This window comes from Microtus ochrogaster, unplaced genomic scaffold (genome assembly GCF_000317375.1).
Source record: "Microtus ochrogaster isolate Prairie Vole_2 unplaced genomic scaffold, MicOch1.0 UNK82, whole genome shotgun sequence".
Taxonomy (NCBI): domain Eukaryota; kingdom Metazoa; phylum Chordata; class Mammalia; order Rodentia; family Cricetidae; genus Microtus; species Microtus ochrogaster.
The window spans coordinates 320,489-344,848 of NW_004949180.1; the positions used below are offsets into that span (position 1 = coordinate 320,489).

A 24,360-nucleotide genomic window follows, 5' to 3' on the forward strand; every position below is an offset into this window, starting at 1 on the left:
GTTTGGGAAATAGAAATTTTCATGAATTTTGTTTTGTTTCCCTAGGTGGGCCTGAGCCACAGGACTGAGATTTCCACCCAAAATTTGCTCCCTAAACACTGTTTTTCATCCTTGGTGACCTAGACTCAGGCTAACAGCCCTTCCCTGGGCAGGCAGAACTGGGGCTGTTCTATTCCAAGCTGGAGTGGTTTGGGGGTCTCTGAGCTCCTGTGGGAGGAGAGCAAAGCCTTTCTTTGTCTTGGTCCTGACACTCACAGGCCACTTAACCCTTTGAAAACATCTTTCATCGGGATGGCACTAAAACCTCAGAGCACTGGAATGCAAGGAGAAGCGATGGTTCTGGATGCTTCCAGACTGCAGGGCTGTGGGATGGAAGCGGCTCTAGAACCAGTTTCTAAGTTGTACGTTTGCTGCAGGTTTTTCTTTCACAATTCTATAAGGGAGCACTGGCCTTATGCTAAAATTTGATATCCGTAGACACTAAAGCAACTTCCAAATCCTTTCCTCTCCTGTTCCAGACCCAGGACAGTCCTTGGTATTCAGATACTAATCTAGAGTTTGAAGCCCCCTGTGTGCCATCACCTTGAGGTCATGTCAAGGTGAGGCCAGCTACTCCTGGGGCCAGTGTTAAGTGCCTAAAGTTAAGGCTGTCTGGAGAGAACTACCTCAGCTACCTACCCTCCAACAGACTTGTGTGTTTGCCCCACCTTCTCTTCCTTTCCTCCCCCTCTCCAACATCACCTCTGCCCAATCTTGCTGGAGCCATTTCCCCAGCTGTATTTTACCGTCCTCTGTTAGTCTCCATTGGTGCACACCCTCTGTGGCTGCAAGCAATCAGTGCACAAAAAAGGAAACTGCCCAGTCTCCTGTAAATAAATTTCCATTTGCTAATCCAGCAGACTCCCCAGGCTCCGCCCTGAGCCCTTCAGAGCATCCTATTCACCAGAGCCACTCCCTGTGATGCTGTTCCTTCTGTTGGCTTTCTGCATCCCTGTCCTCTAACTCACGCCTTTTGGAGCCTGCTCCTGTCCCCCCTCATATATATATATATATATTCCCCATTCAAAAATTTCCACTTCCTCCCCTCCTCCCATTCCCCTCCCACTCCCCCACTCCCCCTCCTCCCTCCCCCTCCAGTCTTAAGATATGGCAGGGTACCCTGTCCTGTGGGAAGTCCAAGGCCCTCCCTCCTCCATCCAGGCCTAGGAAGGTTTGCATCCAAATTGACTAGGATCCCAAAAAGCCAGTACATGCAGTAGAAACAGGTCCCAGTGCCATTATCAATGGCTTCTCAGTTAGCCTCCATTGTCAGCCACACTCAGAGAGTCTGGTTTGATCATATGCTTGCTCAATCCGAGTCCAGCTGGATTTGGTGAGGTCCCATTAGATCAGGCACACTGTCTCAGTGTGTGGACCAATGCCGCCTTGCGGTCCTAACTTCCTTGCTCATCTCCCTCCTTCTGCTCTTCAACTGGATCTTGGGAGCTTAGTCCAGTGCTCTGATGTCAGTCTCTGTCTCTATCTCCATCCATCTTGAATTTTGCATGCAAATGGATGGAAATAGAAAACACTATCCTGAGTGAGATAACCCAGACCCAAAACGATGAATATGGTATGTACTCACTCATTAGTGGATTCTAGCTGTAAACAAAGGACATTGAACCTATAGTTCACAAGCCTAGAGAAACCAAATAAGGGGAACCTAAAGAAAAACATATATAGATCCTCCTGGAAATTGGAAGCAGACAAGATCGCCAGGCAAAAGTTGGGAGCTTGGGGGTGGGGGTGGGAGAAGGGTGAGGGGGAGAGAGAAGGGAGAAAGGAAAGACTGGAGAGAGCTTGGGGGAGTGGGAGGGTTGAGATGGAGAAAGGGTGGATATAAAAGCAGGGAAGAAGATATCTTCATTAAGGGAACCATTTTAGGGTTGGCAAGAGACTTGGCTCTAGAGGGGATCCCAGGTGTCCACGGGGATGTCCCCTGCTAGGTCTTGGACAGCAGAGGAGAGGGTGCCTGAACTGGCCTTGTCCCATAGTCACACTGATGAATATCTCGACTATCACCATAGGACCTTCCTCCCCTGTTCCTTTCAATCTACCACCCGACCTCACTTTTACTGTAGCAGCTACTATCACTATGCTAACATCCCCTAGGTATCTAGATCAGATAATCAAAGCACGTAAGGGGACATTCCACCTCGAGCCCTTACAGCAGGAGCAGCAGCAGGTTCTCAACCTGTGGATTGTGACCCTTTCAGGGTTGAATGAAAAGGTTGCCTAAGACCACCTGGAGTATGTGAGAGCCCTCCTCTGTCCATCGCCAGGCGGGTCCTACATGCAGATACGCCCACAAACAAGCAAGAGGAATGGTATTCAAGTATCACAGCTAATGGAAGGTTGAGAACCACTGCCCGACAGGCATGTCAATCAAAAAATGATCCAAATAAAACACATATATTTAAGAACAAACACATGTAACAAACTTATCTTCCTCGCTCCCTCACATAAGATCCAAATCACTCTAGGAAAAATCTTACCAACTAAATATTTCTTCCCATCATTAGGTTTTTAAACACAACTCTGTCATTGTTACCTTAATATTTCATTGCAGTCTATCTAGTAAGATATTCCGATATGTTCTCATATCCATATTAGAGAAGTCAGCACCGTAGGGACGAGGCCACAGGCTCTGTCCTGAATCGGTGTTCAGCACGTTTGACCAGTATTAGGTGCCTCCGTTCCCATTGTCTGTAAAATGCCTATAGCGTGAGCGCCAGCTCATGTGCTTGTGAGTGTTCAGTTATTTCAGCTATAAAGCTGGCTTCTGGCATTAGCTTATCCTTGGGTATTTTTGTAGGCAACAAATAAAAAAATTGCTTATCTTTGATTACTAGGTACTCAGGCCAGTGTCCGACACATGTAAAACTATTAATCAACACAGAATAAATAAGCAGAATGAAATGTTTCAGAACCAAGCTACACATGGAGATGTTGGCTCCTCTAGTTTGTCCCACTGAAAGAAGGTGCAGCTATAAATAGCCTCACACTGTTCACCAACCCGGCCCTGCTCCCGTGCAGAGGGGCTAAGAATAGAGCCTGCTGAGTTTGACTGGAGACAGATCTACCATGCTGCTTCCAGACTCTGGAAAACTACAGGCTACCCTGGTCCTCTGCCCAGGAGCAGCCCCAAAGGAAAAGCCAGTGGCCAGTTACACCAGCATGTCTTTACAATTTTAGTTTTGATTAAAGCATAATAACATCACTCCCTCCTCCCTTTTCTCCTGCTAACTTCTACCATGCTACCCCCTAAAAAGAATTCCTGGCCTCTTATTATTATTATCATTATTATTATTACACAAAGACACACATACCTTGCTGAGTCTGTTCAGTGTTGCCTGTATGCATTTGTTTTTAGGGCTGAGTATACAAGCATATTTGATGTTAGTTTTTAATAAATTGTCTACTGGAAGACAGTAGGATCCCTGGATTTTAAAAAATTTAATGTATATGGATGTTTTGCCTGTACGTATGTCCATGTACCACATGAGTGCCTGGTGCCTGTGGAGGTCAGAAGAGGGCATCGGATCCCCGGGGACTAGAGTTACAGATGGTTGTGAGCTGTTTTGTGGGTGCTAGGGATTGAAGCTGAGTACTATGGAAGAGCAGTAAGTACTTAATCATGGAGCCATCTCTCAAGCCCTACCAGAACCAGAAATCGGGAGTTAGGCTACAAGTAATGAGAAGATGCTCATGCGTGAATCCACAAATGTTACGTGACTAATGAAAATGTTTCTCATGGTTGCAGTCTTTAGGATGTTGGAGATAAGGGTGATCTCACTGCAGTGTTTTTACCCAATGCCAGGGATTTTTTATAGGAACCTGGTAGAGAATTGGTTTTTAAGAGGTCTGGGTTTAAGACTAGACCTACAATACGTAAGTAGACATGGGAATTAGCCCGTCTGTACCTTTGTCAGAAAAGCAGCAATAATACTAGTACCAACTAGAGTTGTTCAGATGGGGTAAAATAATGCATGTCAGGTGCTCATCATAGAGTAACCAGTAGCTGTCACTGTTGCCAACCACTGACCAGAGCTTTCTCCCCCCCCCCCCAAACTTTGCATAGGTGCAGTGTTACCCCTGGCATTGGGTCTGGCCATCACGGCGTTGCTACTTCTCATGGTGACTTGCCGACTCCGACTGGTAAAGCAGAAACTTAAGAAAGCCCGTCCCATTACGTCTGAGGAATCTGACTATCTCATCAATGGGATGTATCTGTAATGAAGCTACTATAATAGCTGGGGGGCAAGGATGGGGTTCACTTACAATTTGTTCTTTGGGTTCTGTCATTGAGACCTTTTGTTTTAAATTGTGCTAGAAGATACTGCAGTTAGAAATCTTGATTTATCATGAAATCAATCACCTGAGTAAATGTCTCAAAAAGGTAGAGAGGAATTCATGAGATTGAAGTTTATAGTATGCTGAGACAGAAAGTCAGTATGCCATCAGGTGACAAATGGCATTGACAGCCTTTCATTTGTGAGGTGCCAACTGCTGGCCCCTGGCACCTTACCCTTGTCTTCCAACCCTCTCCTCTACTGGGTTCTCATGAGCTTCATTCTCTTTTTCTCTGCCAAATATCTTTGAAAAGGGACCTTAAGTGAATTTACACTCAGTGAGATATTATCAATAGCAGGTCTGTATGTTAAAGCATTCTGAATAGATCAGCAAAGTCCTGCAGGAGAGGAATATGGATTCACCCCATGCTTCTGACATCAGACCGCGGTGGTGGCCACTATGATCAGCTGACCTTTGAAGAACCCCTTGTGGTTAGGAGCAACTCTAGCTGGTTATAAAATGAGATCAAGGAGGCAGCAGAGGACCTGGACGGCAAAAGCAAATAGAAGCATAGCCATGGGATGAGTAAGGACAATTAATGTCTCATCTGCACAGTGCTCCTTCATGGTGTGTAACACAGTGGCCAGTCTATATATGCACTGGTTTTCAACATGAGCCTTTCTGATGAAATAATGAGAATTGTCAATCAAAACACTGATGTCTGGGCACGATGTTTGTAAAATTGTCGCCCTGTTTAAGTATCACAGGCCATTCGATGGAATGAATTGGATGCTTCCCCTTGTGTTGTTTTGCAGAGCCGGAGGTGGGACCCAGGAGCCTGTGTGTGCTAGGCAAGTGCTCTACCATTAAACCACACCCCTGCCTTCACCATCTTGTATGTTATTAAAATGTCATAATATACAGTCAGCTAATGTCAGGATGTATTTCCAGAGCAGAAAACACTTTTGTGCAGACTCACCTTTACGGGAAATTAGCGTCCAGCTTAGCATCGTTCTTTTCAATTTATAGGCAGTACAGGTAGATTTTCCGTCAGTACTCAGTGCTGGGTCATGCACTCTAGAGCATCTGAGGGGACTGCACAGTGTGGTGCCCATCTAGAATCATGATATCCCTATTTTCTTTACTGTAAGAGGCAAACATTGAAAAACACTGTAGCCTCATGCGTTTAGACAATGAAAAGTAGGTGGTTCCTTTAACAAGTGGCTTGATTTTGGTGAGGGAATATAACTTATCAAAGTGTATTAATGGGTAGTTCTAGAAAAACAAACGTTTGCTTTTGTCTCTTGAGACTCTAACTCTATCCTTCTGCTGAATGTTTAGAGCTGAGCAATGGTGTGTTACCTTGGTAGTCTGAGAGATGGACGATGTGAGTGAACTCACCTGTATTCTGATCCTGTGTGGCTCGTTTTTATAGAGGACATCGCCTACAGCCATACCCAGTAAAATAGAAAGCGATAAGGCATGTTTCTTTCTGCACTTCTTTTATATACAAAGAAATAAACTACAATCTAGTATTGCTATTGTTTTGAAGTACTTGAGAAAGATGTCTTGTATGTACTATTCCTTTAATAAACTATTTTATTCTTATGCCTTTAAAAAAAACCTCCTTTATTATAAATTGTAGGTTACTAAATTTGCCCAAACTGTTACTATATAATTTGGATTTAATCATGCCAACTGTTTTCACAAAGAGGGAAACTGAGGGATGTAGAAAAGGGAGTCATCCCAAGCCACACAAAAGGCTGGAGATCAGCTCTACCTAGTAGTCATCGTCTGAAGCCTGGGAGACCTTTAAGAGCCATCTTATCAGTGACTATCTGACCCAAGTTCTTCCTCTACCACTCCAACTATTTAAAGGAACACAGTGGTCATAGCTTATTTTTTTAGTAGGCGGGGGGAGGGGGGTGAGATAGGGTTTTTCTGTGTAGCTATGGAGCCTCCTGGCCACCGGCTAACTTTACCCAAAATAATTACATGGAAACTGTTATTCTTTTAAACACTGCTTGGCCCATTAGCTCTAGTCTCTTACTGGTTAACTCTCACATCTTGATTAACCCATTTCTAATAATGTGGTGGCTTACCAGGAAGGATCTTAACCTGTGTCCATCTTGGAGAGGAGAGCTATAGCGTCTGCCTCATTGCCTTCTTCCCCCCAGCATTCTGTTTACTCCGCCTACCTAGTTTTCTGTCCTGTCAAAGGGCCAAGGCAGTTTCTTTATTAACCAATGAAAGTAATAGATAGACAGATGACCCTCCTCCATCATGATGCCATTCTTATCTCAGTTATGGTCTCTTCAGTAGGAACCTTTTCCATCTCTTCCTTGTAATGACTGAGACCTTTGCTTGGCCCCATTACTGTCACAATGACACCATCACTTGGCTGATCTGGCTCTTTACTGTATCTTCCCTCAATCCAAAGGTCCATAATTCTATTTGTTCCTCACGTTGGCTGTCAAAGGCAGACCCTGTTGGTGGCTTTGACTGAACTTCTATGAACGCCACACAGGCTGAGTTTTTCATCTCAGGGATGCTCTTTACTTTTTTTTTATTAAGCTATATATTTTTTCCTACTCCTCTTCCTCCCCCCACCCAATTCTTTGGAACTGTGGATTGTAGTCTGGTTATCCTTAGCTTTACTTTATATCTTCTAACCACTTATGAGCAAGAATATATTGTGTTTGTTTTCTGAGTATGGGTTATCTCACTCGGGATGACTTTTTTCTAGTTCCATCCATTTGCCTGCAAATTTCATATCGTTTTTTACTGTTGAGTAATACATCATTATGTAAATGTACATTTTCTTTATCCATTCTTCAGTTGAGGGGCATCTAGTTGTTTCCAAGTTATTACCAATAATGCTGCTATGAATATTGTCTTTGTTTTTTTTGTTTTTCGAGACAGGGTTTGGAGCCTGTCCTGGAACTAGCTCTTGTAGACCAGGCTGGTCTCGAACTCACAGAGATCTACCTGCCTCTGCCTCCCGAGTGCTGGGATTAAAGGCGTGCGCCACCACCACCCGGCTGCTATGAATATTGTTGAGCAAGTGTCCTTGTGGTATGACTGAGTATCCTTTGGGTATATGCCCAAGAGTGATATCCCTGGGTCTTGGGGTAGACTGATTCCCAATTTTCTGAGAAACCGCCATACTGATTTCCAGAATGTCATGTACAAGATTGCACTCCCACCAGCAGCAGAGTAGTGTTCCCAACTCCACATCCTCTCCAGAGATGCTCTTAACATAAGCATTGACCCTGAGATTCTGTGACTTAGGTGGCTGTAATTGATCACCGCTGAACACTTAATGTCTAGGTTTCATTTCCGTTTAGGTTAAACCACTTCCTAGCACAACTTAATCATGCTTTTGCACCACAAGCTTTGTACAGTTTTCTGTTTTGTTTTGAACCTCAAACAGAATTTCTAACAAGGAACTGCTCTAGCTATATACCAAGGGGGAAGGCTCAAGGCTTTGCTCCCAAATGACCTCAAAAAGCTGGCTTTTTAAGCATCAATGCTTCAAACTTCTTGCCTCGTGGCTTTATTTTCCTAGTTCTTACCTATGTCAGTGTAGTACTGTCCAGCTAAAGGGAACAGTTACAGTGGCTTCAGGGCTAAACGCTGTTAGAGTCCTTGGCTAGGTAGGAAACCACTCATGACAGAAAAAAATTAGACCCAAAGCTAGTGTCTCAGAAATGGACTGAAGTAAGAATGGCCGCCTGTGACATTGGGACATCTAGGTTCATGCATGGTTGCAGCTTTTTGGAAGCTTGTTTTGGAAGACATGTAGGATGTCTCAATTAAAATGTCCCTCATGCTACCATCACAGGGCCTTCTGACAATGTTCATGTGTGCCATGCCCACCCTGTTGGTACTGTCGAATGAATTCTTCAGATTCAGCAGCCCTGAAGGGGCTCCTCACAGGTTGAATGACAGAAAGAAGGAAGAGTGGAAAGACAGACAGACACCAGAGGCTCCCAGAGTTCAGAGAACCAATTCAGTACCATCCCGTGAGCACTAACAGAGTAACGTCAATCATTGCTTTTTTTCCCCACAAGAAGGGAATTTCACAGAATATTGATACAACACAAAACCAGTTAAAAAGATGAAGCCCTAGGGTTGGTGGGGGAAGCCACCAGTCACTGTAACGAGAAGATTAGAAGAATTCAAGATGAACAAATTATTATGCTTCATTTCCATTTTATTATATTACAATGCACAGTCACAAGCTTCCTTGGGCTAGTCCCCTTTCAAGTGGATCCTTTTATGGACAACCTTTATGTATGCTAAGAACAAAATACTGCCATCCTTCTGAAGAACGGTAGGAGAAATCCAGAGATGTAACCAAACCCCAGTCAGAGCCGTTTTACTGCAGAACACACTAAGCTATTAAGTCATTAGGAACACAGGAAGCTGTAAGAAATGACTTATATGTTGCAAGAATTTATACATATAATTATGCATACTAAATAAGTTATCAGCCTGTTAAATTCTAGAACAATTTATAAAATGACCCATGCTTGCTATTTTTTTATTAGTGTTAGGTTACCAAACAGGCATGAGTTCCTTTAGTGGTACACTAAACTACTAGAAACTAGAAAAATCTACCTCTTCCAGAGCAAAAAATGCCTTACAAATTCAGAGGAATTACCTCCTGGTGGTAATCACACACTAAGAATCCCTTGAAGAGTTTACGAAGTTATTACTAAAAAATTACACTATTTTAGAATCCACTGACATTTTAAGATGTTTTAATGAAGAGATGTACTTTCTTTTCTCTTTTAAAGGCAGGATCTCATGGAGTCCAGGCTGCCTTCAAACTTCCTGTGTAGCTGAGGATGCCCTGTAATAGTCCTAACTCGGCCTCCCAAGGGCTGGGATTTCAGGCATATGCCACCATGCCACAATGTGTGTGAAGGTCAGAGACCTTCTACCGTGTACGTCTTGGGGTTGAAACTCAGATTCTCAGGCTTGGCAGCAAACCCCTCCCATTTCCCTACAGAACAATAGCATCTAGTAGGGAATGGACTTTTAAATATTCACTTGGACAGTGGTTATGAATTATTTTCCCATGGTGTGTCCTGTACTGTTCCTGTCTGAGAAAGAGCAGTAGCCCTTAATAGAAACTGAACCCTGATGTAAGTTTATTGCCACCAACATTTGATAGCCCAGTTTGGCTTTCAGTAAGATCAAATCTATAGGGAAAAATTTATTTCACTAATCAGACTAGCCTACAACCTCCTGAAGTATCTTCATTGCCCTTTATGTTATATACAGGCACAATATCTATTAGGGAAAATAAAATGCTTTGAAATTATCAAACATTTCTCATTTCTCCTATACACATACATAAATTTAACTCTTTTTAAAGGCTCAGATTTCATTAAAATGATTATTTCTATCTCTACCCACTCAGTGATGTTTTATTAAAACTGTTTATCTGACATCCTAAAATTTCACCTCCTAAAAGGGTAAAATCCAAGAATTGGATGGCAGTACAAATTGGGGGGGGGGGCAGTTTATAATGCTTATTTACAAACTCTCTCCTCAACCACACTGAAAACTACTGGTATAGAATGCCTTTTTCTATCCCAAAACCTAATAGGGATCTGCATGTAACATGGATCTAGGCTAGTGGTACGGTTAAGAATTTATTTGCTTTAAAGCCTGAAAGAACATTTAACCTTTACACATACTTCAAATAACCATGCATCCTAGACACCAGAGTTCACTACCAGGGTTCCAAAGCAAACCAAAGCTGGGTAAGATTTTCAAGTCTGTGGGACCACAGAATGCTGGTTTCTTGTGACTGAGACTCAGCCAAGAAGACACTTGTGAGATGATGCCTGCATGACTTCTAGTTAGTGACAGAAGACTTGCAGAGTGGGGAAGGGTTTCTCACACACTAAGAAATGTTGTCAGAACCATGTGCCCTTCACATGGAAGGCTCTGCTGGGGAAGCTAGCCCCACTTATTGGGAGCTGATAAACTTCCCTTCAGTTCTAGAAACTTCACAAAAACTAAAGTCTTAGAAAACATAAATAAGATCCTCAAAGTGTATTGCCTTCACACACTTTACAGTTATTAAATAAATGAGTCTACTTATAGATTTTGGTATGTTTATTCTCAACCACATTCTTCCCCGATACTAACTTCAGGCACTCACTCATTGGACATTTACTAGAGAGCTACTAAATAGCAAGCCCTGGGCTGGGAAGGCAGTGACAAACAATGAGCGCACAGTCTCTGTCCTGAAGGAAGGCAGCCATGTCCTGTGGACTAATGCTATACATATTTACCTCCTAGGAGTTCAAAGACTGCAGCAGCAGCAGCAGACACTTTCCCCCGTGACTGTGGGCAGTATCTGGACCTAGCAGACCTCTGTTCTTCTAGAGTCAAACACCACCAATGCTTCGTTTGCTTTTAATTTTATTTGGCAAAGCAGCGCTGTATAAACTGTGCAGACTAGCAACAGCTTACACAGCGTGTTAGGCGCAGATACAGTATCAACAGCAAACTAGAAACAGAAAACGATATTGAGCTACAACCTCCTATCATTTTTAGAGGAAAATTACATCAGAGATGTCCAATCTGAACAGCTAGTGTTTACAGGACACCACCTGCCGTCGTCTGAGGTTTCAGTATTTACAAACAACTAGTTTTAAGGTAACAGCAGCTGATTGTATCTACAACATGCTATCCTATGACACCACGTCGAAAGCTTTAAAAAGAAAGCTCATCTCTATTTTCTTAGTAGCATCTAACAGACATCAGCTACCAAGAAACCTAAACTTGTGAATGGTGGTGTTATCTGATGCACAAAAGAAATCTGATAAATTAATATTGGAACAGAATTAAGTGTTCAAGAAAAGCAAAGCCATTCTTCAAAACTAATTAATAAACTAGGTTTTCCATGTGGAGAACCCTTTCTTTTAATATTTTTAAAATAAAATGTGGGTATGTTAAAACAACACACAAAGTTATACTTTGCAGCCCTCCTCTACCAGTTTGGCTCTGCGCCTCTTTGAATTAGGAAATCCTACAAAACCACACATTTTCATGCTGAAAATAAGAGTGTAACAAAGTCCAAAACAAGCTGTGATGCTGTTGGTTTTCAAATGCTTTAAGGACCGAAATGAGCAATCCACTGCAATGTTATAGACTGGTCAAGCTCATGTTGCTTTTATAGTTCATCTCTGGGGAGAAAAGAGAAAAATGTAATTAGGAGTCACATGCTGTGATTTGGCACTCGTTAACAATTTAGACACAACACTCAAGTCAGTCAAATATGCAGATTCCAAGCAATGCAATAAGAGAAATGAAAGCACAAATAGCTCCAAGCCAAAGCAAAACCGGACATCAGTCACCCCGAGCATCTTTCATGCTACTCCACAACACAGCAGGAAACCACAAAACCCAAACTTTGATTTTAGACCTAAAGTTAAACTTCTTTCTTTGAGGCAAAAAAGTCAGAAAAATTATGACTTCTGTCTAGGACCATCTTGCTAATCTCCTTATTGATTCTAAGATGACAGCTTAAACACTTAAGAGTTCAAATTATTTTTTAAGAGTTCTATTCACACTGGGCGGTAGTGGCACATGCCTTTAATCCCAGCACTGGGGGGCAGGGGGCAGGTGGATCTCTGAGTTCAAGGCCAGCCTGGTCTACGAACTGGCTCCAAAGCTACACAGAGAAACTATTGTCTCGAAAAACCAAACCAAAACAGAAAAAGAATTCTATTCACAAAACTAGATAAAGAGTCTTGCTTGGAAAGTCTGATAGCACTTGCAGCCTGAACTCTAGAGAAAAGCCCGTTTGCAGGTGTCCTATACCTGTCAGCTGATCTCATTAAGGCAGCCTTATCAGCTCCAAAGAAACCATTCACTCAGCCATTGCAGCATTGGGCCAGCAACTGCCAGTGAGAGGAAGGAAGGAGTAAAAATGCAGTCTAAAGGAAAGTGGATGGCATGTAAATTCTACCTCAATGAAACCATTCAGTGTGGAAAAATGAAGCATCACCAAGTCCGGAAGCCTCATCTGAAGCTACCAAGTGACAAAAGCATCACTAAACACTCTGTATTTCAGGGATGAAGAAGTATGGTTTTGCAATTAATTCTCAAATGACTGGGAGAATAAGACATACATATCTGTAGAGCTGAAGTGTGAGCCGCAGACAGAGATGATGACTGGCAATGGGCAGCGATGGCATTTAATCCCAGCACTGGGGGACAGGGGCAGGTGGATCTCTGAGTTTAAGGCCAGCCTGGTCTACGAACTGGCTGTCTGAGCAACACCAAAGATGAATGCTTTATAAAAGCTGTGGATATGGAAGAGACATAATTATAGGGAGACCTTTCATGTCCCAAAGAGGTGCTGAGTTTAAGGCTTACCAAATAATGTGCCTTTTAAGTTGTATTTTATAAATGGTAAAAGAAAAAAAAATGCTTTTTCTAATAAGCCCCCTTTTATGTTACATTACTGGAGCATATGTGAGAGTGTGTGTATACAGTGTACAGAGGCCAGAGGTTGATCTCTGGTGTCTCCCTCAGTTACTCCCCACTTTAGTTTTTGATATGGGATCTACTTATGAATCTAGAGCATCAAGGTTGGCCAACCAGTAAGCTCACAGGACCCCCCACTCCTCCCTTCCCCTACTCACTAAGTGCTGGAGTTACAGACACATGCCACCACAGCCAGCTTTTACATGGTGCCAGGGATCTGAACTCAGGCTCTTATTCTTGCACAGTAAGTACTTTATAAGCCAAGCCACCTCTCCAGCCCCTGGATTATCTTTTACACGATAATTATCAGTTCTACCCCCTCCTAATACAGTCCTTTAACCACACTATTATAATTAGCATAGAACAATCTTTACCAGAGTTAATGCAAATGTTAAGATTATCAGTCTACAGGAGTCACTTGCTCTAGTCACACAGTCTGAACACCCGTGTCTTTTAAAGCATGAATAAGGATACTAAATTATAAAACTTGTATTTACTTGTAGCAAGACATTAAATAATTAGTAACTAAGTCTTAATGCCCATCAAGAACACCTAACACATCTCCAAATACCCTCGACATTGCATTTTCTCTTGGGGGGGGGGGAGTACTGGGGATCAAACTTAAGGCTTTATGCATGCTAGGCAAGTAATCTACTACTGGGGCACATCTGGAGTTTCTTCACATTTTCCCAATAAACAAAAAGAAATTAGGCTCATAGACTGGAATTTTAAATCTTAAGGTACTAAGGAAAGCTAACATTTGATGTGAAAACACAGACAACTTCCACACATGATAATTTTCTCAAATCCATTCAACTTTCTAACTACTAAAATTTCCCAACTGTTCAAAATTTTGCTTATATGACTTACATGCACAGATTATTTACAATAAAAGGTAGCATTCCCATATTTGCTCATTAAAATGGCTATATATGTTAAATGTCGTCAGTGCGTTGCAACCATGTAAGTCTGTTGTATTAAGTTTTTATAGTTCCGTGTTGGTAATACTAAATCATGTATATTGTCATTCAAGAACAAATGAGGATTGGAGAGATGGCTCAGTGCTAAGAGCACTTGCTCTTCTTGCAGAGGTCCTGAGTTCAATTCCTAGCAATCACATGGTGGCTCACAACCATCTACAGTGAGAACTGGTGCCCTCTTCTGGTGTGCAAACATACATACAGGGCAAACTGTACATAATAATTTTGTTTGTTTGTTTTGTTTTTCGAGACAGGGTTTCTCTGTAGTTTTGGAGCCTGTCCTGGAACTCTCTCTGTAGACCAAGTTGGCCTCAAACTCACAGAGATCCACTTGTCTCTATCTCCTGAGTGCACCCACCATTACCATTCCCCTGACAGAGCTCAATGCCTGGGCCCCACATAGGAGGGGAAAGTGGACTTCTCCAAATTGTTCTCTGAGCTCCACACCCATGTGGCACACATGCATGCACCATGCGCAAAGAAAAATTTAAAAGTCATTAAAAGTACCTGCCTTCTTTATAGAGAGCAAAATTAAGAGTTCTGTTGTACTTACATTATTTTTTTTTATTTAAAATACAAAACCAAACCAAACCAAAAAGTCCCTCTTAAAAGAAGAAGCTTGTCAACTAGAAAAGATTCTAAGGCAAAGATACCGTCAGCCCACCCTGATTTGGGCACCGGCTTTAGCCAGACACTCCAGTATGCTGCTGTCACTTCTCTCCAGGGGAGAAGTGGTGTCAGCTTCAAAGGGAACATCCAGCTGATTCTGTGATGCACAAGCAGGCAGCAGCTTTCTAATGAGCCATGCGATGCAGTGTGAGAAGAGGGCTGTGAGAACAGTACTGTGTGCATGTCCTCCAGGAAGGTTGGGAGACCTGGTAACTCACTTGACAGCCTTGGAATCCCTCTCCTCCCCAAACTTAGCGAGAAGAGCTCAAAACTGGCCAGCCTAATCTAAAGTATGATGACACATTTACTCCTTACAATGGCTCTAAAACCATGCTGCACACCCAGAAACTGACCCAAAGCTAGACCATCTTCTCCAGGACAGATCTTTTTTTAAATTTCAAACATTTTTCCCCTTTACAAATCTTTCTCTTTGTCCCAGTGGTATTAGAAGGAATGAACAAGGCAAGAAATGGTGGCCTCTTTTCTAGATCAAAACATTTATTTCCATACCTATTATAGCAGCTATAAACATGACTTAGAAATATTCAGGAAAATAGTGTCTTTCCCTTTTTTTTCTAAGACAGGGTTTCTCTGTGTAGTCCTAGCTGTCCTAGAATCACTCTGTAGACCAGGCTGGCTTTGAACTCAAAGAGATCTGCCTGTCTCTGCCTCCCTTATAAGTGGCTTGTCACCCTCCCTCTTCTAAAGGAATGCGTCAATCTGAAAGAAGAACAGACCAGGCCACATTTGTCACATGGCTCATGGGAGGAGTTTCTGATGCTTTAATGGAGCAGCATGAAGGAAGCCACCAAACACAGCTCTTGCAGGCTAATGTCTTAAAGTCCACACCCTTTCACCTTGAATGTGTGGAAGAAGAAAGAGCAGAAGAGAAAATCACTTCCACCTGGACCACTGCTTTTCTTTATCTGTTAAAGGCACGTATATCACCCCCATCAGAGGCTTCATTTTGACACTGCCATCTTGTAGCTTGTCATACTGCTCCAACATTTGGTTTCCTCCTGCAGGACCAACTGGCAATATCAATCTTCCACCAGGCTTTAACTGGTCTATTAACTAGGAGAAAAAAGAAAAGGCCCACAAACACAGCAAATTACAGATGTGAAAAAGTCACCTGACAGCACCATAAGCAATGTTCAATGTCCATGGGCAAAAGCAGAAATACACTTCATGTAGTCACTTCTTAGTGTCGTTGATTTAACCATCAATCAGGGGTTGATTCCAGGATCCCTCAGGCATAATGTAACCCATAGTGGCTCAAGTCCCTTACAAGTGGCACAGTACTTGCATATATAACACACTGCACACCCAGCCTCATTTGAACCATCTCTAGGTTACTAGTATAACAGAGGGCCACTGTATGGAATTGACACAGTATTCAGTGACAGCAAATGTAAATGCTGCTCTTTCAACTGTCTGGACCTCCCCTCATCCAAAAACATATTTTTCATTCCCTGTTGGCTGAAAACATAGTAACGTGCTCCGCACTTAGCCATTTACCTCTCGTCCCCCCACCCCCCAAAGGTACAAGTTATCTGATGATGGACTATGCCGTGTATTCACCTTGTGCTCACAGCACCAGACACGACACCTGCTGTAACTAAAAAGCTCAGTATGTTTGGGCAGAACCAGCGGCAATAGAGAATTCTACTGCCAGTGCAGTGTGTTCCAGATCTTTGTGAAAGGGGAGACGGAGAAGGGAAAAGTACAGAAAATTAACAAGGAACTGCTATCCTATTACCGTGGAATCTAGGGCATCATTGAGACAATGGTAAGGGAATCCTAATGCCATGGCTGCATTTAGGAGTCCTGGCACCAGCAGAGTGGGAAAGTAAGGCTGGGCTACTTCATTGATATGATGAGGGTAATCCTATGAATACAGAACCAGACTACCCTTCCGGTCTGAAAATGGTTAAATCATATTCTACCCTTTGAATAATACAACCTTATATTATTCAAAAAAAAAGCAAGAAAGAAACCTGACTTTGGATAGGATAGTACTCCCCCAGAGGAGGTTTCTTTCAGTTAAAATCTGGTCACTTTCCATTTTAATTTTCTTAAGGAACACTTGATTACTGCGTTGCCCTTGACTTATCACCCTGAGCTCTAAGTCACAATGAAAACAGGGGATGTCTTCCTCCCGACCCAGGTTTCCCCAAAGTCAGTCCTTTCATCTGCATCGTCTTAGCGCCACATTTATACTTCAATCTACATAAGGACTGAGCTCTTAATGTGCAGGCCCCTCCTGCGCCCAGGTCAGACCAGCATCACTAAACCGCACTGAACTAAGACTGTAGGAAGACAGCCTGAGTTCTGAGCTGGAGGCTCCAATGACTCTGACCCAGTTCAAGTTCCATCATCAGTGCCTCCTTGACCACTCAACAAAATTCTCTCACACAGACATTTTCTTTTCTATCTAATAAACTATTAGCATTTAATAGTAACTAGAATGTATGAACGTCTAAGTATATTCTGTACTTCATCTGGAACTCACCGCTACATTGCTATATAAATATTTTAAGTTTTAGGACTAAAGCACACAAATACAAAAAAAAAAAAGCCCAACTTACTGCCTGGGGCACAACTGGGGCAGCAGCTCCTACATGAATAGCATCGTATGGAGCTTCTTCAGCATATCCCATTCTTCCATCACCCACTGAAAGAGAAGTTACACTTTGAAAATCTGTGCAGGTCACACTTGGTGTGAAGAATTCTAGCAGAGGAGTCGGGGAAGAGACTTTCATGACTTCATATATCCTTAAGACACAGAAGTCACTCGGGGAAGAACAGTTAGCCTAACTACACTAAAATTAAGAACTTCTTAATTCAGCCTCTTAAGGGCTGGGCATGTACCTCCATGGTACAGCAAGTACCCTGCATGTGGAAGGCCATGGGTTTGATCAAGAGCAGTGCAAAATAAACATATGAATGAATGAATGAATAAAAGTAAGGTGGCAATAAAATGAAAATGCATACCACCAAGGGGGGAGAAATGTATGTAAAGTAACAAGACTAACTGCTAGAACACCCATCTCAAAGATAATAATGCAATCAGATATCTGGACAGGCACCTGACAAGAGGGAAATCCAAATGGGCAAACATGAAAACAAACTCAACCCCAATGATGACAGGAAAACACCAGGCTGAGATCATAAGCAATGCAACGCTGTGTGTTCATTAAAATGAACAAAAAACCCCTGCTTTTATCCTACATGTTTCAATGAAGATGAAGGATACTGAAATCCACGTAAAAGGAAACATTCAGTTTCCTGTACTCACCAACCAGCCGTACCCGCCCTGAAGACAGAAGCACAGGGTCGTCCTTTCTGACGTTGTTTACCGAGTCATCTACGAGTTCTTTAATGTGATCAATCCCTATGACTTTTCCACTTTGTCCAACCTGGAAAACAAAGAGCAGTTCAAGAGTTCGCATTGGTAAATTTGCTTTTCTGGAGTGTCTTTAAAATGTTTCCTTAATTAAAATCATATTCTGCAATGAGAAATAAAAAAGTTTTAAGTCATTAATCTAAAATCTCAGTTTATCGCAATTACCATATACAACTTTTTCAACTTTTTTAATAATTTTATTTAAGCAATTATAAAGTTAAAATAAATTATAAAACCTTACTAAGAAATCTGCATTCCTTTTATATTTATAATTTTTTTCTTTTGATTGTTTGAGACAGTGTTTCTCTGTGTAACAGTCCTGACTGACCTGGAACAATCCACCTGCCTTTGCTTCCCTGAGTACTGAGATTAAAGGCATGCACCACCACCTGTTTTTTTTGTTTTGTGGGTTTTTTGTTTTGTTTTGTTTTTTTCTTAAGACAGGATCTCACTGTGTAGTCCTGGCTGCCCTGGAACTTGCTATATAGACCACACTGCATCTAATTCAGAGACTGACCTGGCTCTGCCTCTTGAGTGCTGGAATTAAAGGCATGTGCCACCATTGTCCAGTCTAAATTTCTAATTTTTAAATCCAGGACTCATTCAGGTATGATGGGTGGCAAATGCCTTTAGTTCTTGTACTGAGGAAGCGGAGGCAGGTGGATTAGTGAATTCAAGACCAGCCTATTCTACACAGTGAGTTCCAGTCACAATTATATGATGAGATCCATCTCAAAAAACCAATATATTTTTCCTGGGCAGTGGTGGTACACACCTTTAATCCCAGCACTCAGAAGGCAGCGGCAGGTGGATCACTGTGAGCTCAAGGCCAGCCTGGTCTATATAGTGAGTTCCATAGTGAAACCCTGTCTTGAAAACAAACAAACAAACAAGAAGAAAACTAATATATTTTTAAAACCAGAACTTTGTGGCAGGATTTAACTAACAATATTTAATTTGTATGAACTCTAACTAAAAGGATAATTTAAAAACTACTCAAATATTGACTCAAGGCACAGTGGTACATGAGTTAAGACCTAAGTTTTACAGATCTTGTCTCTAAAAGATAAATTAAATTTTTAAAAATAAGGTATTATATAAAATTTTTAAGACTACATAATAAAAATGAGACAAGCCTGGTTGTTGTGAGGTCTTGTTTCAAACAAAGCAAAAACAAGAAATGGTGAGGTGGGATTTTTACATTCAACTCTACTGCTTTTAGTGAAAAATATGAAAATACATATAGAAGCCAGGTGTGGTGGCACATGCCTTTAATACCAGCACTCAGAGCCAGGTCAATCTCTGAATTAGATGCCAGTATGGTCTACACAGCAAGTCCAGGGCAGCCAGGACCACACAGTGAGACCCCGTCTCAAAAAAGAAAATTCATAAATATATAAAAACGACTTAAGTATCAACACTGATTACAAAATAAAGAATAACAGAATAAAGGCCCTGAACAAACTCCTGGGTCCTACCTGAATTTCATCACTCACAGTTGCCTGACACTAGGCATGCAGACCCTTCATTCTCTAAATCAGGTTCCTCAACTACAAACTAAGAAAAAATGGGGTCTATACCTCATAAATGAGAAAGAAAAGAGCACATGATAAACACACAGAACACTGATAACTACAGGTAAATGCTTGAAAAACAGTATCTTTTTAAAAGATAACTAAGAAACTTTTTTACTACATTTATTTGCTTATTTTACGTGTAGGAGGCATGTGCCATGGCACATGTGGAAAGGACAGAGAACATGGGGGAGACTGTTCTCTCCTCCTACCATGTGGCTTCCAGGAATGAACTCAGGCTGTCAGGACTGGCAGCAAGTGCCTTTACCCGATTAGTCATCTTATTGGTCCCCTAATGATATTTTTTTTTTTTTTTATAGCTCGGCCGACTGGCTGCGACTCTTCCTAATGATATTTTTAAGTGAATATTCCTTTGAAACCAGTAACATATCAACACTAGAGAATGACTTGCTAATTAAATGCTATTTAGCTTTTTATAAAAGAATTCCTGATACCCAGTTCTGAGGACTTGAACTCTACAAAACCAATAAAACACTAGAAAAGATCATGGCCCTCACTGTGTGCTGGGCACTAATCTTAAATATTTAACAAATGGCAAGAAAAAAATTTAGACAAAACTCTTATCTCTATAGAATTACACTGCAGGATCTACTGCACATCTAGACAGAGCACACATCTCACGTTACATAGACCAGGACCTCTCCTGGTCCTCATAACCAACCTGCCAGGACTCTGAGCACAGATGAACGGTCACTCCAAGTGCTTTAGTGAACCCCTGCTTACATTCTGGACAGCATCATCAGATAAGCCTCTTTGCTAAACACTGAGGTACAGTAAGCAAGCCAGCACCTCACCTTTTTCTAAGGAAAAGCTCTTAGGAAACATGTAAGACAGCCTAAAACTAGGCCAGCTTCATTCTCTTCTGTCAGATGAGAACTCAGCAGAACTGGGCTGCCATGTTGGGGTGACGTGGGGTCACCCTGGACTACACAAGACTGAATCTGTCTAAATGAGAAGTTCACACAAAGGTGATCCCAGCACTTGGGATCATATGCCTTTAATCACAGCACTAGGAAGGTGGAGAAAGGAATATAAAGTGGGAGGAGACAGGAGCTCAGGCAGTCTGAGGTTTGGTGGAGACAGATGCAGTCTGGACATTCAGTCTGAGCATTGGTAAAGGTAAAAGAACTCTCTAGTGACCGGCCTCTCTGCTTCTCTGATCTTCAGCATTAACCCCCATATCTGACTCCGGGTTTTTATTATTAAGATCAACTAGAATTCGTGCTACACCGCCCAGCTAAGTCTGGCTTTCTAAAATCCAGCTACATAAGAACCCAGGGAAGCCCCTAGGCTTTTCCAGTAGACAAGTTAAATAAATTCTCTTTGAGTTCTACAGTTTTGGGTTTAAGTGTTCCATCACTTGCAACTATAATCCTACTTTTTGTTGTTGTTGCTTTGTTTTGTTTTTGTTTTTGAGACAGGTTTCTCTGTGTAGCTCTGGTTGTCCTGGAACTTGCTTGGTAGTCCAGGCTGGCCAGAACTCAGAGATCCGCCTGCCTTCTGGGTGCATGCACACCTCTACCTGGTTTAAATACCAAATTAATAGAACAAAACAAAGATTAAAACTACTAGTAAGAAGAAAAGATAGCTAATCATGTAATATATTTCTATTAGGCTCACGAGGGAGATTAAAGTTCTTACCATCCGTGCAAAACATGCAGTGAGGATTCCGCTTCCAGACCCTACATCAAGGGCTTTAGCACCTTCATGTAACTGGTCAAACAGAAGTTCTAGTGCATATGCATGCTGCCAAAAGAAAATTAACCAGATGTTCATTTCTTCTTGAAGCCCATACATCACCTCATGTAAGTAGTTGGCAACTTTCTACTGAAGTTTCTACTACTAAACTATATTCAAGTATGAATGCATTATAACAAAGATCAATATTGAAGAGAATTAAGGTAGCTTCAATCTTTTATAACAAAAAATGTAATAGTTACTAAATATAGCTGTAACAATAACAACAAGTCATATAAAGTTCTGAGTGTGGTGTTGCACACCTTTAATCCTAGCACTCAGGAGGCAGAAGTCAACCTGGATGATCCAGGAATAGCCTGGATCATTTTTATTTATATAATTTTAATGGTCTGCATAAACAGTTTTACAATCAGTTTGTTCCTTTAAGTTTCTAAAAATGGTTATAATAATTACTAATTTGTTCCTTTACTTCTTTCCCCTTCCATCTTTCCCACTGGTAACAACTACCTATTTGATCTATAGCTCTAATGTTAGAAGCTTAAGCAGTGTTGCAAGCTACAAAGGAAGTTTCCTAACTCGGCAACCTACAGTAGAACAGTATGCTCAGTTGGCAGCATTTGCGGTTACAGTGTCATGCAGGGTGAGAGACAGTTTGGTCTCCATTGGTTAACATTTACATCTGGTAGGATCTGGGTTCCTACAATCAACTCACCAGCCAAAGCTGGATCAATTCATTCTACATTCTGTACCATTCCCTCTCCTCTGGGGATATACCGGTTTTTCCTTTTATCCTATAAGCAACATAACTTAGAAACTTACTCTTATTGGTTGGCACCATTTATCTCTTGTTCTCATGCCCTTCTCTCAACTTCTTAGGATATTGGCACAGCTATCAAACAACTGTGGGCTTCTATGATTCTGCTTCAATCCCTGTCTCTAGACTCTTCCCATTAACTCCTGATACCATCTATTTATTAGCATTTGTCCTAGACTCTTGTGGTTAAACTCATTCTCTCCACAAGTTATGCAAATTTGTAATATTAAATTTCATGAACTACTATGACTCTTCCAGGCTAGTTACAGGGGGCATTGGAAAGGCAACATCCTGTTCTTAAGTCTGAACTCATGGTCACACCTGAAACATTAAAGGCTTTAGGGGCTGAATTAGGTCCACTGTATATTTTAACATCTCTGGCTCACTCAGAGGAGAGTCACCAGGGGAAGTTTTCCACTGTAATAGCTATTTTACCCTGAGAAAGTGAAACTAAAGGTCACCAGCAGTGTGGCCAGCATAATGAAAGCAAGGAGAGCAGGTAGCACTTATGCCCCCGGGGTCAGACCCAGAATTATGCAGTGAACTATCCACAGGCTTTGCCAAATGGGTCAGGGTCTGTCTAGGGCCTTGCCACAAGCAGATCTTGTTCGTGCTATTGTCAGGCCTTGTTCCCTTAAGTCACATGGCTCCTGCCACCCCAAAAATCTTAGAATTATCTGGCCCCTCATTTTGGAGGCAGAGGCAGAAGGATCTCTGTGAGTTCAAGGCCAGCCTGGTCTACAAAGCAAATTACAGGACAGCCAAGATTGTTACACACAGAGAAACCCTGCCTCCAAAAAAAAAAAGAAAGAAAGAATTATCTGTATGTTATGTTAAATTCCCCCCCCCACTCCCGGCCCTAAAACAGGGCTTCTCTGTATAGCTTTGGAGCCTGACCTGGAACTCACTCTGTAGACTAGGCTAGCCTTGAACTCACAGAGATCCACCTTCCTCTGCCTCCTGAGTGCTTGAATTAAAGACGGGTGCCACCACCAGGCTTTTCGTTTTCTTTTTTCTTTTCTTTCTTTCTTTTTTTTTTTTTAATAAAAATAGTTTTTAGAAAGTAACTAAGGTGTGTGTGTGGGGGGGTGTATGGCCATATGGCCTTTCAAACACAATTTTACTGTTGCAATATACACACACACATGAATATAACTACCAGTTTCCTCTTTCCAATGTAAAGTATTACCAATTTTGATCTCTAGCAACCTGACTGATGAAAATGGCCCTTTACTAATATTAATTTGAAATATACTAATTTCCATGAAATAACTTTTGTTTATTAGTCAATAATACTGCATTTCTTTCTCAAAAATCTATCAGTCTTGTCCTTTATTTATTTATTTTTTAATATTTATTTAGTATACAATGTTCTGTCTGTATGCCTACAGGCCAGAAGAGGACGCCAGACCTCATTACAGATGGTTGTGAGCCAACATGTGGTTGCTGGGAATTGAACTCAGGACCTTTGGAAGAGCAGGCAATGCTCTTAACCACTGAGCCATCTCTCCAGCCCCATTGTCCTTTATTTTTCTTTGGGACTTTTCTTCTACTAATTTCAAAGATGCTCATAAAAACATGTATTTTTATGAATACTTATTGAATTTTTCTATTTTGTCATACATAAGTATTTCTTAGCTTTTCTCATTTTAGCTTAGTTTCTAGTATTTTTCTCTACAACTCCATCCCCCTTTTTGAGTTAGAGTCCTACTACCTAGCACAAGACGACCTTGTATGATGGTTTGAAAGAAAATGGAACCCAAAGGGAGTGGCACTATTAGGAGGAGCGGATTGGCTGGAGTACATGTGGTCTTGTTGGAGGAAGTATGTCACTGTGGAGGCGGGCTTTGCAGTGGTCTCATATATGCTCAAGCCATACCCAGTGAGACAGACCACTTTCTGTTGCCTACCTATCAAGATGTAAGAATTCTCGGCACCTTCTCCACTACTATGTCTGCCTGCACACCTCCATACTCCCAGCTGCCATGCTCTCTACCATGTTGATAATGGACTGAACCTCCGAACTGTAAGGGAGCCAACCCCATTTAAATGTTTTCTTTATAAGAGGTGCCATGGTCACGGTGTCTCCACAACAATAGAAACCCTAAGATACCAGTCACTATGTAGTAAAGGCTGGCACCAAACTCACAATTCTCCTGCCTCAACCTCCCAAGGGTGTGCACTACCATATCTAACTCTAAAAGCCCTATGTTTTTGAATTACAAGACATATTTAGGGCAGATAAGATGACTCAGCAGATAAAAATGCTTGATGCCAAGCCTGACAACCTGAATTCAAACTCCAAGAACTACATGGTAAAAGGTGAGATAAGATCTATAAAAGTTGTTC

At 41.7% G+C, this 24,360-nt stretch overlaps 2 protein-coding genes across 3 annotated transcripts in view; one reads left to right on the forward strand and one right to left on the reverse strand.

Annotated features, from left to right (window-relative positions):
- Positions 1-5,940, forward strand: part of Lrp11 (LDL receptor related protein 11) — a 26,375-nt gene extending 20,435 nt beyond the window's left edge. Inside the window, exon 7 of the mRNA XM_005370628.3 lies at positions 4,121-5,940. Within this exon, the coding sequence (XP_005370685.1) occupies positions 4,121-4,275 (155 nt within the window). The 3' untranslated portion in view covers positions 4,276-5,940. The remainder of the gene's footprint in view (positions 1-4,120) is intronic.
- Positions 5,941-8,530: 2,590 nt separating this feature from the next.
- The window catches only part of Pcmt1 (protein-L-isoaspartate (D-aspartate) O-methyltransferase), a 34,297-nt gene continuing 18,467 nt past the window's right edge, over positions 8,531-24,360 (reverse strand). The window contains exons 4-8 of one of the 2 annotated variants that reach the window (XM_005370630.2): positions 21,141-21,245; positions 17,797-17,917; positions 17,087-17,172; positions 15,403-15,572; positions 8,531-11,543 (exon numbers count right to left, since the gene is read on the reverse strand). In XM_005370630.2, coding sequence (XP_005370687.1) covers positions 11,531-11,543; positions 15,403-15,572; positions 17,087-17,172; positions 17,797-17,917; positions 21,141-21,245 — 495 coding nt within the window. In that variant the 3' untranslated portion in view covers positions 8,531-11,530. Of the gene's footprint in view, positions 11,544-15,355; positions 15,573-17,086; positions 17,173-17,796; positions 17,918-21,140; positions 21,246-24,360 lie in introns of both variants that reach the window. The other variant, XM_005370631.3, reaches the window with a different exon arrangement.